Source organism: Buteo buteo, chromosome 9, assembly GCF_964188355.1.
Source record: "Buteo buteo chromosome 9, bButBut1.hap1.1, whole genome shotgun sequence".
NCBI classification, from domain to species: domain Eukaryota; kingdom Metazoa; phylum Chordata; class Aves; order Accipitriformes; family Accipitridae; genus Buteo; species Buteo buteo.
Window position 1 is genome coordinate 22,246,409 of NC_134179.1, and position 19,026 is coordinate 22,265,434.

Sequence of the window (19,026 nt, forward strand, 5' to 3'; positions counted from 1 at the left end):
ACAGGTGGACAATTTAAACAATGGGAGGCTATGAAGTGCTATGTCTGCTTTGCATCAAATCTTTTGGCTCAATGTAGAAAGTGTTTTGAATCCTAGCACCTGAGTATTTTCTGGGTAAGTAAAACCACATAAGCCTTCAGACAGCTCAGGAGTAGCAAGCAGAAACATTCCTGGCTCCAGTCAAGATCTGGTAAGTGGAACAACCTTGAGGAGCTGTTTGCTGCCAACATCATTTGAAAGCATTCTGGCCAGCTTTAACTTGCTGCTCAGTACTGCAAAATCATAGAATGGTTTGGGTTGGAAGGGGCCTTAAAGATCATCTAGTTCCAACACCCCTGCCATGGGCAGGGACACCTTCTATTAAACCAGGTTGCTCAAAGCCCCATCCAGCCCGGCCTTGAACACCTCTAGGGATGGGGCATCCACAGCTTCTCTGGGCAACCTCTTCCAGTGCCTCACCACCTACATCATAAAGAATTTCTTCTTTATGTCCAAACTAAGTCTACCCTCTTTCAGTTTAAAACCATTACCCCATATCCTATCACTACACTCCCCATTACAGAGTCCATCCCCATCTTTCCTGTAGGCCCCCTTTAAGTACTGGAAGACCGCTATAAGGTCTCCCCAGAGCCTTCTCTTCTCCAGGCTGAACAACCCCAACTTTCTCAGCCTATTCTCAAAGGGGAGGTGCTCCAGCTCCCTGATCATCTTTGTGGACCTCTGGACTCACTCCAACACGTCCATGTCTTTATGTTGGGGGCCCCAGAGCTGAACACAGTACTCCAGGTGGGGTCTCATGAGAGCAGAGTAGAGGGGTAGAATCACCTCCCTCGACCTGCTAGTCACGCTTCTTTTGATGCAGCCCAGGTTATGGTTGGCTTTCTGGGCTGCAAACACACATTCCTGGCTCATATTCAGTCTTTCATCCACTAATACTCCCAAGTCCTCCTTCACAGGGCTGCTCTCAATCCACTCATCACCCAGCCTGTATTTGTGCTTGGGATTGCCCCAACCCATGTGCAGGACCTTTCACTTGGCCTTGTTGAATTTCATGAGGTTTGCAAGGGCCCACCACTTAAGCTTGTCAAGGTCCTCTGGCTGGCATCCCTTCCCTCCAGCACGTTGACCAGACCACACAGCTTGGTGTTGTTGGCAAACTTGCTGAGGGTGCACTCAATCCCACTGTCCATGACACCGACAAAGATGTTAAACAGCACAGATCCCAATACCGACCCCTGAGGAACACCACTCATCACTGCTCTCCACTCAGACATCAAGCTGTTGACTGCAACTCTTTGAGTGCAACCATCCAGCCAATTCCTTATCCATCGAGTGGTCCATCCATAAAATTCATGTCTCTCCAATTTAGAGACAAGGATGTCGTGCGGGAATCGACAACACTATGCAGCAGGCCTGAGCACCAGTCCCCTGCTCCCACCAACTTAATGGCCTTGAAAGGCAGCTCACAACCCAGAGACTGACACAGCCCAGTTTTTAAGAATATTTGTCTGCCTGCCTGTCCATGGGAATTCCCTGAAAGCGTCCCTTAGAAATGAGCCATCGTTCTGCCTGCAGACAAGGGGAATAGACTTGCACTCCTGTGTTGGCTGGGGAGTTAATTTATGTGGGTTCTCACTCCTGATTCATTATCATCAAGCCATTCTCTTTCAATTACAGCTGGTATGTTTGCTGTCTTGGTGACCAGTTGGCAAGGAGGACATTTTCACAGGAGCTTGCTGATCTCAAGGGACCAGGCACGATCAGCAGCTCTGACTATTCTGCTCTAACTTTTCCTGTTTTAAATGAATAAAATACCCTGAACAGTATAAATTACCATTTGTTAGATTTTCTACAGAACTACTATACCTTTTCTTCTGAAGCAAACATTGTTTATAAACTGATACCATTAGACACAATTTCCTTATAACCCTTCTATATCTCCTAATGACTGTCAGAAACATCTTATCAGAAAGTGGCAGTGTGCTTTCATTTTACATGTAAACTATTAAAATAGATGTTACATGAAAAATGTTATTTGTACATTAGCAAAAATATGCCCAGTCTTTTCTCAGGAGAAGTCATATTGTTGTTATTCAACTTGTTTCTCAGTTTCACATATTATCAGCGAAAATACTGCTATGGCAAAGAGGCACTTCTCTGCACTGGTATCAATTCTTCACAGCTGAGACAGAAAGGACACTACTCACTTTGTACATCTTGAAAAGCTTTGAGATATTCTACAGTGAGGAGTGGCTGAGGCAGTTCACGGATGAAGAGTTTTAAAAGACTTGCTGCATCATGCTGCTTTACATTTTCCCAGTTGAAAGTCCCTTCATAAAATTTTGCTTCAAGTTCTTGGCAAAGACTCTGAAAGGCAGTAGATACAGAGAGCACCAATAACACTTGGCTGCTGGAAGTCATGCATTATACACACAGCAATACTTTCCATACTTTGAAAGGGAGAAAAAAAGGGATATCTGAAATATCACTTAACTCTAGCTGCTGCTGATCTTTAGCTACAAAAGGATAAACTGGGGATCAGAAGCACTGCAAGCAAACTTGTAGTAACAGGCAGCAGACTGCCAAATCATATAGGAAGAAATTCCATGGGCCTGCCTCAGGGCCATACAGAATATACTATAAAAAGCAGATATCATACTCATTCACGTAAGGGTTATGACTTCCCCTGCCCCAAAATATTAAGACATGACTGATATACATAGCAATTCTGAAACTACTACCAAAGGGTGTTGCTGTAATGCATGCATGGTCATTTTCATAAACAAATATGGCAATTATGCATGTTGACACACAGCTTCCTATCAAAACATACACTAAGATGAGGCTGGTTCTCCTTTTAAAACACAGGGAAAAGATTTGTGTGACTGGATAGCTGGATGTCTTGCCATCTACAGGGAACTCCATGCCGCTGGGCATATACAGCTTTGCCCAGCACTGGATGTCAAACATGCCCTCTGCGGTAGGGGACTGTACTGCAAAACATGAGGTTATGCAACAGAATAAACAGCACTGAAAATCTGTGATATCTCATAACTCTGGGGTTGGGAAAGGGCAGGATACTGTTGGCAGTGGACATTACCATATACCTGCCCTGTTCCCATGACAGTGCTATTACTGGGCTTCAAGAGATGTACGAATGGGAACATGCTGCAAAGACTGAGTCCTTCTTAGTCTCCTGTTAAGCATCAGTCCCGGCCTTGCATCTGCTTCATTTATTTCCCAGTCCAGCAGAGTGGGAAATGGCCTCAGTATAGGGCCAGTGGCATCTCACAAGTCCCTCCCTTCTTGCTTCAGTTCTTCCAGACAGAAAAGGAGGACAGAGAAAGAGACACTGGCTTGTTTTGTCAAGTATGTGAGATGAAGTGAGGGACAGTGCTACAGAAAAATACGGCTTCATTATTATCTGGACAAGAAGGGCACATTGGATAGAGGATACTAATACTTTTTTAAGATACTGTTCTCATTAAATTTAACTTTATCCAAATGGAAAATGGATCTATTTCCAAAGAAAATGTGGAGACTTAGGTTGCTATAGAAGTTGGATGTTCTCAACTGCCCTCCAGAGAGATCTTCTGTCTTCACTGATTACTTAGGGCGTTCAAAGGTGCAAAGATCTTAACTCAGATGTCTAAAGTCAAGTGGGTAGGATTTCCTGCTCATCAACAAAAGCAAGCTTTAGAAATAAAGATGAAAATTCTCCCCGAGTCTCATCACCTCCTCCATCCACATTCAGACCAAATCACTGTGGCAAATACAGTATTAAACATCTAGATAAAATTAATTGTTTTATCTGACAGGCAAGGTCAGAAATGTCAACTATGTGTCCTAATGCACCAGTGCTTAGATGTTAAAGTAAATGTATTTAACTATGGGGTATATGCAATGCATTTTTTTTAATAACTCTAAAATCTACAGAATAAGATAGCGATATATTTTTTTCTTGAGATTATCTCTGCCTTTCTGTAAAACTACATGAGGAAAATATTTTCTTTTTCTACAGGAGAAAAATAGTTTAAGAAAATTAAGAGAAAACATCAGCCCTTTAGTATGCTAAGTTCTTTGTTTTTCTATAAAATTTCCTATTTGAATAAGTAAAGGAACTTAATGTCTTTGCTAACAAAACAATTGCTTAATTCAAAGAAGCAGCTCCTGCAAATAAAGAGGTAAAAAATTAATGAAAATCAAATAGTGAATGATCCCCTGCCTGGGAAATCATATTAAACTGATAAAATCAAAGAATAAACAAATAAACAAAACCACTCCAAAATCATTCCAGTTTGCAGAACTGATGAAATGTGGAAAATAAAGAATGGAGGAAAATGGTAAAAAAAAAAAAAAAAAAAATCTTAGTTACTGGTAAATAAACAAAACCAATTTCCATAATATTTCCTTCCTTCAGTTGTTTCTAATGAACCAGCTGCTGGACCGAGTTCTACGCTACAGAGGCTGGCAGACTTCTTCGGACAGCTGAATCCACTTAAATGGTCCTTTCTGTTTAGAATTTAAGGCCAGTTCAGACCATCTTTTTAACACATTGACTCTTGGCATGAATCATACTGTGTATTTAGTTTCCTGCATTAAGGCAAATACTGGGGAAGAGTCTGCATGTAATTGGTACTCACTCTGCAAAGTGTCGGTGTGCACGGACGTGCCTAACAAGATTACACTTAGTGAGCTAAGTAGTTATATTGCTGTTCATAAAAATAAATGTGAGAGGTTCTTCAGTGCATGCTGGCTGCCTTGCCCTATAATGCAGATTAAGTCTAGCTATTAAAATAGGCTCACAATGCCAGAGAAAAGCTTCCTCCTGGGGTAGAAAGACTGTGTGCGAACTGTTCAGATGATTAAGCTGGTTCAGGGAAAAAGCAAAAGGCTGGAAAGCTCATGCCAAGAATTAATGAGATCTTGGTACAACTGAATTTGAAACGTAGCCTTGATTCTCCTTCAAACGTGAACTCTAGTCTTCTCCCCAAAACTACACTGGATGAAACCATCAGCTTTCTGGCTAATAAAACTCAGTTTCCTTTGTAAAGAGATTTTGCTTTCTGTTTTTGAAGATTTTCATAACAACCTGGTGTTAAAATATATTTGTATGGCAAAATAAAATGAGCAAACACAGGTAAGCTTGGGATGATGTTGAGAATCTGTGCAATGTTTTACCTTTACTCTTGTTGCAACTCCTGGTATTCTAAGAAGTCCTTCTGTTTCCAGAGTTGCCTCTTCTATCTGGGCAATCAGCTGTCAAACACAAATCAAACTGCATGAACGAAGATGCCAGTTAAAAATTACTGGTAAATAGTTCTGCTATATTGGACCCTTTATGTATGTATCTGTGTGTATGTATGTCCCAGTTTCAGCTGGGATAGAGTTAACTGTCTTACTAGTAGCTGGCGGTGCTATGTTTTGAGTTCAGTATGTGAAGAATGTTGATAACACTGATGTTTTCAGTTGTCGCTAAGTAATGTTTAGAATAATGTCAAGGATTTTTCAGCTTCTTATGCCCAGCCAGTGAGAAAGCTGGAGGGGGACAAGAAGTTGGCACAGGACACAGCCAGGGCAGCTGACCCAAACTGGCCAACAGGGTATTCCATACCATGGGACGCCACATCTAGTATAGGAACTGGGAAGTGGGCGCGGGGAATTGCCACTCAGGGACTAGCTGGGTGTCGGTGGGCGGGTGGTGAGCAATTGACCTGCGCATCATTTGTACATTCCAATCCTTTTATTACAGCTGTTGTCATTTTATTAGTGTTATCGTTATTAGTTTCTTCTTTTCTGTTCTATTAAACCGTTCTTATCTCAACCCACGGGTTTTGCTTCTTTTTCCGATTTTCTCCCCCATCCCACTGAGTGGGGGGGAGGGGGGGAAGTGAGTGAGTGGCTGTGTGGTGCTTAGTTGCTGGCTGGGGTTAAACCACGACAATGTATATGCATGCATTTGAGCATACGCATATGTAACGAGCAGACACACAAACACACAGTTTACAAATGGATTACAGTTGTTGTAGATGTAGAACAAAACCTTTAATACAGCTCTTACCTGTTTTATGAACACTATCAAAGAAGAGTTTGTCTATTTTATTAAAAAAGAAAACTGTATTTTTTAGACCTCCTTCAAATCTCCTCCAAAGACTGAAGCATTTTTTTTCCAAAATTACTCTGGTTTCAAAAATAAATCCCAATTACTACCCTTCTTAAAATGTCTACGAACCAAAACAATTAAGGTAACATTAGAGATACAGCACTAACTTTCTCACAAATACTCTTCTTTATGACTTTATCAGAGAAGAACTAAGTACTTTTAGGCTTTAAAGAAGTCTCAGTTTTGCAAATACTGGCATTCTCCTAGCAAACTCAACAGTTTGCAATCCCACACATGGCTTAGATAAACTAGTAGAAATTCTGTAAAAGTACATAAAACATGTATCATAAATTCTGTTTCTTTATAAGATATGCCTATAAGTATTCACTGAAGGATGGATCTAAGAGTACTCAAAAGAAATTTGTAAACATCAAAAGCTGATGACATCACAAATGGTTCTCACAATGTTTAACTAGAGCAGTGCCTTTGTTACATACCTTCCTGTGCCAGCTCATGAGTAAGAAAAATTATGCAACACAGTTGTGTTTTCTCCAGTTACAGAAATTAAAGGAGTTTTGCCTACCACCATATTTATGTAACTGATAAATGCCATAAAAAGTTCAGACAGAAAAAGCCACAAAGTTAGAAAACAGCACTAAAGGTGTCACCCTAGTGTATTTCCCTTGGTTAAAAAAAAAATTAAAAGTGCTAACTAGCCACATCCAATTCTCCCTGTACCCAGCTTACACCAGAGCAGTGGCTCCCACTCTCATCTGTCGGACACGAAGACGCTGTGAGCATGTTGTGTGATTTGCCACCATTGCCACATCTAGGGGGGGGCAAGGTCTGGTTGCACTGCTGGCAGCCACCACTCCTTGCACACACTCACTCACAAGTGCCCCCTTGGCAGGCAGCAAGAGGTGGCCGCTGGCCACCACTGGCCTCCTGCCTACGGGAAATCCCCTCTTCATCTCTATCAGGGCTGCTTGGCATGGCTTCATTAGCAGGTCAGAGACCTGAATTACTATCAGCAGAAACTTCCGGTGGATATACATGGATCGGTATGACCCTCAGATTTTCCAGTCAGAAAAATCCTAGGCTAAATTACGTCATTATTTTTAACCGTAATTCCTCAATGAAATAAAATGTAGGTGTATTTTTTATTAAAAGATTTTTTTTAATTAAGCAGCCTTCCTATTAGCTTGGTTTGTTTCATTTCAGTGATAAGCAAGGTACATTTAAAAAGCAGTATGCACAAAAATGTTCTTTCTCACACTTTATATAAATCCCCTAATTCTTGGAAAGCACATGCTGTAGAGAACAGGTAGAAGAAATGGGACACTTCTTATTTTCATATTCTCATTTTAAGAAAAACTGTATTCCAAATGATGTATGCATCTTGCAAAACAAATCACATCTATAAGCTAGAAATGTTTATGCAGAATTTTCCTCATGAAGGACTATGCTTACTATGTTGCTAGGATAGCACAGTGATCAATCAGTTTTTGTCATTTGATTTCTTTTTTTCTCAAGAGCATCCTTCCCAGAAGTGTACTTTTATGAACCTGAGGAAGTAATTTCTGGCATGAATGACACCACAATAGTTTTGAGAGAGTGATGCAAAACTACTTTTGAGTTTTCTGTTTCTTGAAAAATAACTTAACAAGCAGGTCCCCAAACCTACTGAAATGGTGATGACACAGCACTGAGTTTCAGTCAGTGTTAGGACAGGTCCACACACTATGGTCTCCCCCTTCTCGTGCAATGAGACCTGCTATGCACGGGGAGTAAATCTAGGGTCTCCATCATCTTCCCCATTATCTTCCCCATTACCATGACACGATACAGGCCAAAGCATCCCCCCATGTACTAAAGCAACAAATCTTCTGGAAAAGGGCTGCTGCCACCACCACAGGCAGTTATCTAGCCTGATTCGCACCCCCTAGCCACCTGCCTTGTGGCCCAAATCACTTCTGAAAGGAGAAAACCACATCCTAGAAAGGTAGGTTCAGCCTGTGGGCCAGGGATTAAGAATTTATATGGAATTTCAAGTGTTTGCTCTGAAAGAAAATAAAGGGCAGCCCTACTGATAATGGAAGTTACACCAACTTTATGAAATGGAATTTGGCTGCAGTGGGTTCTTATACTGATTTTCAATTTTCACAGGCTTATTAGTAAACTTGCCTAAATCATGGAGACCAGTTGTAACAAAACCCGAACTCTATCCCTTTAACTCAAAATGTCTGATACAAAGCAAAGTATTACATTTACTGAATTAATAAGTAAAGCTGCAAAGAAAAGTTACAATAACTTTGATTAGAGTAATATACTGAAAACTGTGCTATAGGGAGCAAATACATCCAGGACAAAATGTTATTTGTTTGTCATTTGCAAGTATGTAACAAGCTGACTTGTTTGAGCCTATTTACCTTTTGAAAAATCAGTGGGATCTTGGTTCCTGGCACCTTTTTCTGATCCTGTTCCAGTAAAACTGACAGTGGGACACCAAACAAGCCAGAGTCTGAAGAATAACACAAAAGAAACTGAGATATTATCCACATCTGTTCCAGTACATGTGATAATGGCATAAAACCACATTTTTGAAGCGATAAGCCTATTCAATACATTCAGAGCTATTGACCTTTTGTTCGAAGTGTTTGAATGTCTTTGTCAATCAAGTTATTACACAAAGCATTCTGGCTAAAAGGATTCATTCATCTCTTCCTTCAACCATAAATCAGCAGTCTTCTGTTTTGACTTCAAATTGCCATCCACATATTCTGCAGTACAGTGAAGCAAACTGCATAAATGAACCATCTGCGTGGTTCTGGTTTGCAGAATGGATGTGATGATGACCCTGCAATACAGATCTTCATCACTCAAAGCAAGTTATTATAGTTAAGATGCAAATGGCATAAGTAAAATATCCAGAAATTTGGCTACTAAAATGAGACAGATGTAATTACCACCCAGAGTTACTCTGAACACTTCTCTCTATGCGGGCTTTGAAAGAAGAGCTGTTCAACCCCTGTGCTTTTGCATTATACAGCACTGGCAGGATAGCAAGATCACCATCTCACCAAAGGTGTTTTGCCTTTTTTTTTATTTTTAAATGAAAGCAAAAGTACAGTTAAGTCTTGGTTAGAAGATTGCCTTTACAATAGTGCTAAGGCAATGCAAATTAAAAAAATGGCACCTAGTCTCAATTAATCTACCCCTGATGCAAAACTAGCCTTAGCCTTCAAGTAAAAGGGACTCCCACGTGTTTATAGCCCAGTTGAATAGAAGTGAATGATCATTAAGAGAGAGCTATACTAGTAATGACTAACCCAAACTTTGCTGATATAGAACTCCTCTGTCAGAAGTACTGATAATTGCTGTACGTGCAATTTTTCTGGAACAGCATATAACGCTACATGTAGCTAAAAACTCCTGCTTGGTATGATGCCATGCCAACAGAGCACAGAACAGCTGTAATTACTAAAAAGATGTCAGCCCTTGAGGGAATGTGATATATGTCAAAGAAACATCAGTTTCAGTGCCAAATCAGGGAGTTCTTGTATCTCTTCAGCATAAAAAGTCTACCTATAAAATATGTAGGGACTCGTACATACAGTCAATATCCATACCCCATAGTTTTATCATCCTGAAGATCTTGTCAATAATAAAAGTTTCTGCTGAGATGAAGTTGGAGAAATAAAGTGTAGATCAATAGAAAGGCAGGGCTGGGCACAGCACAGCATTCCCCAGAACTATGTTTTCATCTTCTTTACATACACAAACACAAAGGGGAACAGCCAATAGATCCACCATTGTATGAATTAATTGGCCAAACAACACTTCAGGAGTGAAGAGGTGAGGGTCAGGTAGAGCAACAAGCCACTGAAAGCATTACATTGTAAAAACAGATTTGTTTGGCAGAAAGGGTGACACTGTCTATTTCCTACACATTTCCATGCATCTAGCCTATCTTTTTTAACATTTAAAAAAGTTTTTAATAAATTCAATGTTTTTCATGACTGCCTGTCATTCACATAATAATGCTATGACAGAAATTAGATTAACAATAAATTTGGTAAGAAGAATCAATTAAAAGTAAGACCCAAAATACAAGAGAAGAAAGCGTTTTGTCTCTGTTTATTAGTGAAAGCACAAGCACTTCTGCAAGAAAAAAATGTATTTAAGGGATCGAGGTCTCGCAGATGTTTCTGTGTATGCCTTTTGCATTTAAAAAGTTATTTTCTACTACTGTAAAGTGAAAAAGCATATTCTGAATAATCTGTTGTACCTTGTGTATCTCTCAAGCCTCTCTGTTGCCTTCAATTATTTCAAGTGAGCTATTGCACTGTCACATTCACTGAACCTTGACAACAAGGTTTTGGCCAAAGCAGGCTTGTGATCAACTGGTAACACATTTCAAGCACTTGTAAAGCATTTAGCAGAAGCCAGAAATACAGAAAACAAAGCACTGAAAACCTCTAGCATCTTGAAATTGATTTCCATGTGTCCTATGTTCCCAAGAAAAGCACTATGATTATATGTACGCTCCAATGGCTTGCAGAGCAAAATGACGCGCTGCAGCTATCTTGACATCCTCTGCAACAGCCCAAATCTTTCACTTAATATGATGCCATTCAGCATAAAAACTGCATTATGGCCTGAGTAAATACTGGATGGGAAAAGCCTATGTGACACAGGAAACTTTGTACCAGACAGAAGAGGAAAGCAGGCCACAAAGGCTCCCAGCATCTCCAGCCAAGGGCAACGAAAGCAAAAAAGTCAGGTAGAATCACAGAATCATAGACTTATTTAGGTTGGAAAAGACCTTTAAGATCATTGAGTCCAAACGTAAAAGTAGCACAGTACCAACCTTCAGGAAAGCAGGAAAATACCCACAAAGAGCTCATACACATGCCCTCCCAGGGAATGTATCAGCACCTACAAACTTCTGTGAAGCAATTCTTCCTGCACAGCACGCTACTAAGGTAGTTCCCCTTCTTCAGTCCTTGGTTTACCTGCTCAGTGACTGACCTGAGTTTTAACTTTATCTAAAGAGCACTATCCCATAGCTGGAGTGACTATATGCATGAACTTGCTTAAAGTGTGCTTTGAGTTAAGGCATATAATTAAATGCTGCTCAGGACCTATGTTACTATTTATATATTAAAATAAATTTTCTGTTGGAAAGTCAAAATGAACCTGATGCATTTGTTTTATTGGATTAAAACAGACCCATTTGGCTCAGAATATGAAACACCAACTCACCTTTGGTTTTGATTTTTACAGCTTTTTGCTGCTTGAATTCTGTCCCAAGTATGTCATAGAGAGCAGTTAATTCAATCAGTGCTAAAGAATAGACTTTCTTCATGTCCTGAGGGGCCAGGTCACCAATCTTTGTGGTACCTGTTTTGTCCTTCGGCAGCCTGAAATTCTAAAAGCAGAGATTTGCAGCACAGTGAACAATCTAAGTCATAACAAATTACTCAGTTTGAAGGCTGTGCTTCCTTCAGGTCACAACCTTCCATCACGAAGCCTGCTGTTACTAAGTCACAGGAGATTCCCCAAAATAGCTTGAAAAGCAGATGATCGTAAAATCATAGGAGGATTTAGGTTCCCAGTGATTTCTGGAGGTCATCTAATTCAACTGCCTGCTTAAAGCAAGGCCAAATTCAAAGTCTGATAGGGTTGCTTGTTGTGTTGACCAAATAAATTTTGAAAACTCCCAGCAACCTCTGCAGGCACCCATTCCAGTGCTTAATACTCTCATGGGGACTTTTTTTTACTTTGCAAAACAGAATTTCCCCTGTAGTCACTTGTGTTCATTTCCTCTTGTCCTTTCGCTGTGCACCTCCAAGAAGAATCTGGCTTTGTCCTCCTTGTAACCACCTTCCACCCCTCCACACCACGACCTTCTGCATCGTTTTGCAACTTACAGTGGTGGAAATGGCTATCCATGAGCAATCCTATGCATGTACAATTGCAATAGAAATCCCTCTGCACTTATGCACACAAAGTAACATATTTGGCTGCCATATAAATAACAATAAAAGGGTTCCCTTCTTAATTATGGCTTATTCCTACTGCAGTAAATGTTCAGAAGCTGCAATTGGAGACCAGTATAAGGAATTGAGCTGAGAGGGCGAGGGACTTCCCAGCTCATAGAGCTTTTTAACTCCATCTCTCACCTGCAGGATTCTAAGTAAGACTCTTGCCTGTGCCTGACATTAGTAGTATACATGACTCAAAGCAGGTAGGTTGACAAGACTTTCTTCCATTTGGAAAGATATATTATACTCCAGAATTATTTTCTCATCCTGTACAAACCCGGTGATAGCACAGATGAATTGGTATTATGGTACATGACTAGAAAGGCACATACCAAAACATAAATATAATTTATAAATTGTAGATACATAGTCTCCCACCATGATGTTTCACTGGCTTGCAAAAACATGTATGTTTAAAAATAGCTGCGAATGAGGAAGGTGCAACAAATATAAATTGTAGATTTAAATAGGTAACTCCTTTCCCTTTCCTATCATTTTGCCAGTCCTTTCATCACTGAAGGAGAAATCCCATAGCCATGTCTTTGAGCAATGCTTCATAAGCCTAGCTAAAAGTATAGCTAGTGTATGTATTATGCATATATATGTGCATATACACAGAAGTAAGTTAGCGTATAGCAATCGCTTCTTTGTTATAGGCTGTATGAGAGAAACATGACTCAAACATTTTAGAATCCATTTTTAAATATCCATTAGTGTCTGGTTTATAATGTTTAAAGTAGGATACACAGGGTAATCACTATTTGAAGAACTGCACATATCCTTATCTAAATTAAGTGTTTGAAGAACTGTGAAACATTACTACTTCAGACTCTATGTTTACTCAGACATGTTTGCATAGACCGTTAGAAAAAAAAAAAGACATTTTTCACACCAGTCATTAGTTTACTGGTCATACGTAACTGCATGTTCATGAACTGTTAGGTAGAGGGAGATCCTCAAAGAGATGCCTGAGGATCAACAACAAATGCCTTGGAGGGTCTTATTTTGTATTTATTTGGATTCATTCAGAATGAGCCTTTTTTTGTTAAGAGTTGGAAAGAAAAACTGAGCACAAACTAATGCTTAATTTCCTGCCATTTGACTTTAGACTTCTATAGACCATTCTGTTCTTCATTCTCATCCCTCACCCATCTGCATTGGATAACTGCACAATGTTTCTACAGGCATCCACCAACTCTTTTTAAATGACAACAGAGCTTTTTATTACAGAGGTAAAGCATCTCACCTCAGATAACAGGAAAACAGGCTGTAAACAAATGAAGTAAGGACACAGTTTGTGTACAACTAAGCCACTATTCCAGCTTAATATTACCAGCCCATTATTGCTTACACAGAGTGCATTTTGCCAGACAGTGACATAAATAGGCATAAAAGTAGTTACTTCCATATTACCACGAATACCATTCCCAAAAATGAGTTCTCTTCAGAAGGATCCAACAACATTCCTCTAAATCTAATTCACTCACTATCAGATAAATATAATCCAAACAGTAGCACTAGTGAAAACAAAGAATGAGAGCAATAAATAGGAAATACCTACCGGGAGAAGAGTGTCACCCCCTCCACCCTTGCACATTTTGCCTACTGAACTGTCTTTGAGATTAGCTGCCTGTTCTGCAAATGATATCTCCAAATTGATGTCAGTGTCTGAAAACGGCATGTCTTCAAGTGGGCTCTTCTGCTCATCCGTTCCAAGACTGAACTTTGGACCTGAAAACAGAGTGAAAAAAAGCTAATAATCAACAGCAGCACAACGGAGCACCACTTGGTGCATGACAGTAAATTCAAAACCAAGTAGAAGTTAATGCTGTGGAAGGAATGGACTTTCTGGTTGCAAATTCACTTATTTCTGCATTTTTTATGTCTGTTGAAAATTTAGCTTCTTACAAGGGTCCATCTGTTGTAGTTTTTCTTGAATAATTCTGCCAAGGCATGGGGTTTTCTCTTATTATTATGAAAAGATAAAGCAATCCACCTCAAATGAGCAGCAGACTCCCAAAATCTTCCAGAGCCAAACAGCTTTGGCATCAGAAGTTTCTTGCCATCAAAAACTTTCCAGCCTCAAAGACTATATCATCCTGCAACCAAATCAGCAATTCTTTCTGCTGTTAAAATTTCAAAAGCAAAAGAGAATGTTTCCTCTATGATCCAAAGCATTAACATCTGGGAATAACAGGGAGTACACAGATCATGTCTTTGTCCCAACATTCCTGTCCTCACCTTGGTCTGAAGAGTCTAGATTCCTCAAAACCATTTGGACATGTTTCCATGATACAGGGAAAGACTAAGTATACAGCAGTGGCCTTACTTCTCTTTCTTTGTTCCTTAAAGGAATCAAACACTAGACAAATTTAAACAAAACATGTTCTAAAAAAAAAAACAAAGCAAAACAACCACCCAAAAAAAACCCAGGAGAAAAAGGGAGAGGCAGTTCTGCTTTTAGAAGAAGTAGTCTAATTTCATAGTCAATCAACCATTCCTTTTAAGTCTGAAGTTAAAATATATCATGAAAGAAGCAAGAGCAAAATAATATTGTAAATAACACTATTTCATACAAAGCATCAAAGACAACTTAGCCAGAGAAAGATTCTGATCTCTCTACCACCTCTCTTGTGATGTGGTACTTCTTAAAGGATACATCCAGGACTAGGGTCCTTGTACAAGACATTACAAATACCACGCAAGTATTTGTGATGCAATTCAGACTTTCTTAAAACCAGGGCAAATATAAACAAATCAACCCTGCTCATTTCAGTGGGACCATGATTCTGTCACTGGATCCTACTCACAGGAGACTACAGCCTGTTCAAAACTAACATACCACAAGTGCAGGAAAAGTGGGATGGAAATGGACATGAGGTGAGGAGGAGAACCATAAGCAGTGCATATGCTTTGATATAAGAATATTGTGTAATGTCATAGATTAATTTCTTCACACCGCTGGGGGAAGTTTTTGTATGGCCTGGAATAACTATGCTAAGCCAAGCCAGAAAAAAAATTCCCAGAAAATAGCTATAGGTACAGCAAAATTTGACCTTGAAGCAGGGGAAAGGCTGCAGATAGGCTGATTAAGAGAGAAGCTGTCAGGGAAGTGCTGTTCTACACTGATACTTTCAGCAGTCTGCAAAGAGCTGAGCTGCAAGCATGCAACCCAAACAACATATGAAGTGTCAAGTTCTAAAAAAAAAATAATAAAATTACACCAACTCAAATTTTTTTCTGAACCTTCTCTGCATCTAATTGAAAGACACAAAAACAAGACTAGTCTCTGATATTCTTTAGAGTGAGTCCTGAAAATTACCTCAGTCTGCCAGGGCCAGGGGACTTGATGGGCAAGTGGCTGCAGCCACCACAACCACTCTCTCGTAGGGCACAGTGCTTTACACAACCACTCCCATGTCTGTCCAATTGATCTGGAGCTGAGACACTTCCAGACAGAGAAGTGGATTTGAGTTAACACTTTGACTCTACTTACAACCAAGCAATGCTGTGAGAAGTAGAATAAAACATTTCCAAATTTTGCCTGTTGTGCATGTTACTCGCCACTTGCTCTTTCCAGAGTGGCTTCTGCTCACTTTCCATAGACCCCAAAAGATGCCTGGGGCATACACTAAAGATTAAGCTGATCCTGAAACTAGAGGTGCTCCTTTTGGTAAAGAGATATGTGAGACTTCAGTAACCAAATGTATCCAAGGTCAAATTCATCCCTGGCTTCGATCTTTGGGCTCCCTGTGTGTTTATCTGTATATATCAATGTAAACTGTTTAACGCATCCAAACTAAAGGAAAACTGTTCCCTGTACCCCCAAGACTTTTGTCATGCTAATGTGGCCTATACGTGACCTACATACTTCCTACCAGCCTGGGAGGGATCTGATGTTAATAAACAATAAAGCAGTGGCTCCTATTTCAGTCCTCTGGTCATATGAAGGTGCCGTGTAAAACAGATGTCTTGGTAATGCTGTACACATTTTAAGCAGCACATGTCTGGAAATGTTGCTGTTGTGGGGAGTTTCTTCTTGGTTGTATAGCCTTGCTCCTATTGTTATGCATTCATTAATTAGGAAGCAGCTGTAAGAGGAAGCAGCTTTGGTGTTCTGCCAACCTGCCAACTACATGCAGTATTTCATGAGAGAAATGCAAGTGTGATACAGAAAAATGTAAATATTGTCTATAAGGATGTGGAAACAGTCTTTTACAGTAGTCCTGTACCCTTTCCTTGTTTCATAGTGCTATTTAAAGATCACATAAAATGATGGGAATTATTCAGGAGTGGAGTGGGGGTTATGTTTTGGTTTCTTTTTAATAGGACATGGAAATAGCTTAAGTGTCAGCTTTGCTATTTCCTAGTTTTGCTAGAGAATCTAGAGTATACCCCGATGGAGCTATGCTGATAGATCTTAATTTATAATTGGAAGTGTAGAATGGCTGATTTTTTTTTTTTGACTGACAAAGCATTTCTCTAAAATGCTAATTCATAGATGATTTTAAATAGAAAATAAAAAAAACTTTGTAATCTTTTCACTAACACTCTATCACTGTGGCCATAGATTCCTCATTTATCATGTAAAATGAAAAGCAGAAACAAACTCTTTAATTAACAAATATAACCACGTTTCAGTCTTTTTCCCTATCAGGAAGCAAACATTACAGCTCTTTTCCTTCATGTTACACATAGTACATGCAATTCTTTCATCCATTTGCCAGATCATTACGTTTTAAGACTGCCCTTATACAGAGGTTTTATCTAACATTCTTCCCTTGTAGCTAATCCCATGTGTTCAGGACAACTGCAGTCCCACAGTAAACTGACTTTTGCTGCTCCCCTATTTAAGCTAACGAGTATTTAGCTTTTCATCTGCTTTATTCTTTCCTTTTTATTTCTTGAGATGTCTCAACCAACACGGTTATTTACTCCTTTTCACAGGCTTCCAAAGAGAATTACTTTTTTTCTTTCGTAGCTATTGAACATATTGCTAGCTTTGCAGGTCTTTAGTGAGTGTTATGGATTGTTAAAATGATAATGTCTTGACAGCTTAATACATGGTTCTGAATTTTCTTTTCATTTTCTGTAGACACATTCTGTTCCTACATGAAAAAAAGAGGCACTTAAAGCCAGTAATTGAAGGTCCTTCCAAAAAAACTCAAATATGCATCTACCAACAAAAAAATCTCAGGAACTCATTAAACTGTTCTGTTTGAGTAGGATCAGGCAGAAAAGAATAAAAACATAATGGTTTTGTATTATTCCCTGAGTTTGCTTACATTGTTTAGGCAAGAAACAAGGTGTGTCAGACTGGCAAGAAAGGAGGAGTGAGCACAGGTTCACATAGCCCGTATATGCTCTAAGGGCAAACCATTATCAACTTCAGTCTGGCAGAAGCATTTGGGAATGCAGCATTCAAATACCAAATTAGGAACAGAGTCATCACCTTTGGAGAAGGGCCAGAGTCATCCACTCTAACAGTTTTAAGACATCTGAATTTAAGCTTTAGATTTTTTTATAATGTCTGAGATGATACTCATATATTTCAGGTAAAACTGGTACTACTTCTCTGTCGAAGGGGGTTTCCATTTTAAAAAAATGTCTTTGGATTTGGATTTCATAAATATTTAGTATCTCTGAAATATCAGGCATTGTTTACTTTTTGCCTTAAATTCATTCACTGTTTGTATAACACTAATTTGCTCATCATTCTGGAGGAAAGATCACAGCACAGCACTGAAACAGGTGTGGTGCATTTGACACCACTGAACTTGCATGGTTTGACTGCAGATTGAACTGATTTTTTCTTCCTGCTCCAATCTTGGGAGCAGAGCCCACTTTTAGCATGTTGACAAGAGCAGAAGTGTATCAGGATATAAGCAGGCTGCATTTGCCATCCACATCACAATCTGTGCTGAGGAGAGCTAGCATATGGGATTTGCCTTTCAGGACTTCCCATTTCTGAAGGGTTCATCAGGGCCACAGGAAAAAAAGAACCAGATGTGATAAAAACTCTGTAATAATTGCTTGGTAATTTTCCAGCTCTGAATCCTACAGTGCAGTTTACTGACACAAGCACCAGGCACCTCTTCCTTCCCTTGTGCTGAACCAGCAGTCTGGCAGTCCTCCCAATTTTTTACTGTTCATATTGGAGTGAGGTTTGCTGAGAGGAGGGAGGGAAGGATTAACAGCACTTCTGGAAACACACAGATTTGGCGATATTCAGGGCTGGTTTATATTAATATCTCCCACTTCAATTTCCATGCACATCCTGTCTTGTCTGTTGCTGTCTTCTAAGTCTAATCCTAAAGTAACAATTCTTCCAAAATACTACTAGTCAGTATTCTAGAACAGGAGCAGAATTTTATTTGGTGGCTTAATTACAGGTAAGGAACTTGCAGTAGGGAACTTGATCTGCCTGCTTGACTATTTAAGTGGCTACAGGGTTCAGTGTAACACCTATATGCTATCCAGTCCCCCAGAAAAAGAAAAAAATCCCAACATACAAACAGTGCAGAATAGCAATGCAGTATCTTAAAGCTTAAATGGCTACCAGTTAATATCCTGATCTCTACAGTGATGGGTATGGTGGTATAACAGACATGGTGCAACCCCTACTTTGAAGAAACCTAAGATGATGCAGGGCAGCCACCCATTTATTATTGGACTTGAAGAACAGCAGAAAGCTTTGTCAAAGTCTTTCATCAAAATTCATAGTGTCAAAACAGAAACTATGGAATCAGCTAAGGATTTCTGTGATGCTCTGTCCTACCTGGTAGTGAGAAGGAGGTGTCTTCCATGGGTCCTGCACCCCTTTTGTATAATCACATGCTGTTGAACACAACCCTGTGCTACACACACAGAATGCTA

General features: G+C 39.6%; 1 protein-coding gene across 1 annotated transcript in view; it reads right to left on the reverse strand.

The window, feature by feature from the left end:
- ARHGAP18 (Rho GTPase activating protein 18) overlaps positions 1–19,026 on the reverse strand; it is a 70,193-nt gene that overhangs the window by 16,168 nt on the left and 34,999 nt on the right. Inside the window, exons 5-9 of the mRNA XM_075035679.1 lie at positions 13,712–13,881; positions 11,369–11,534; positions 8,533–8,624; positions 5,182–5,259; positions 2,208–2,367 (exon numbers count right to left, since the gene is read on the reverse strand). Coding sequence (XP_074891780.1) covers positions 2,208–2,367; positions 5,182–5,259; positions 8,533–8,624; positions 11,369–11,534; positions 13,712–13,881 — 666 coding nt within the window. The remainder of the gene's footprint in view (positions 1–2,207; positions 2,368–5,181; positions 5,260–8,532; positions 8,625–11,368; positions 11,535–13,711; positions 13,882–19,026) is intronic.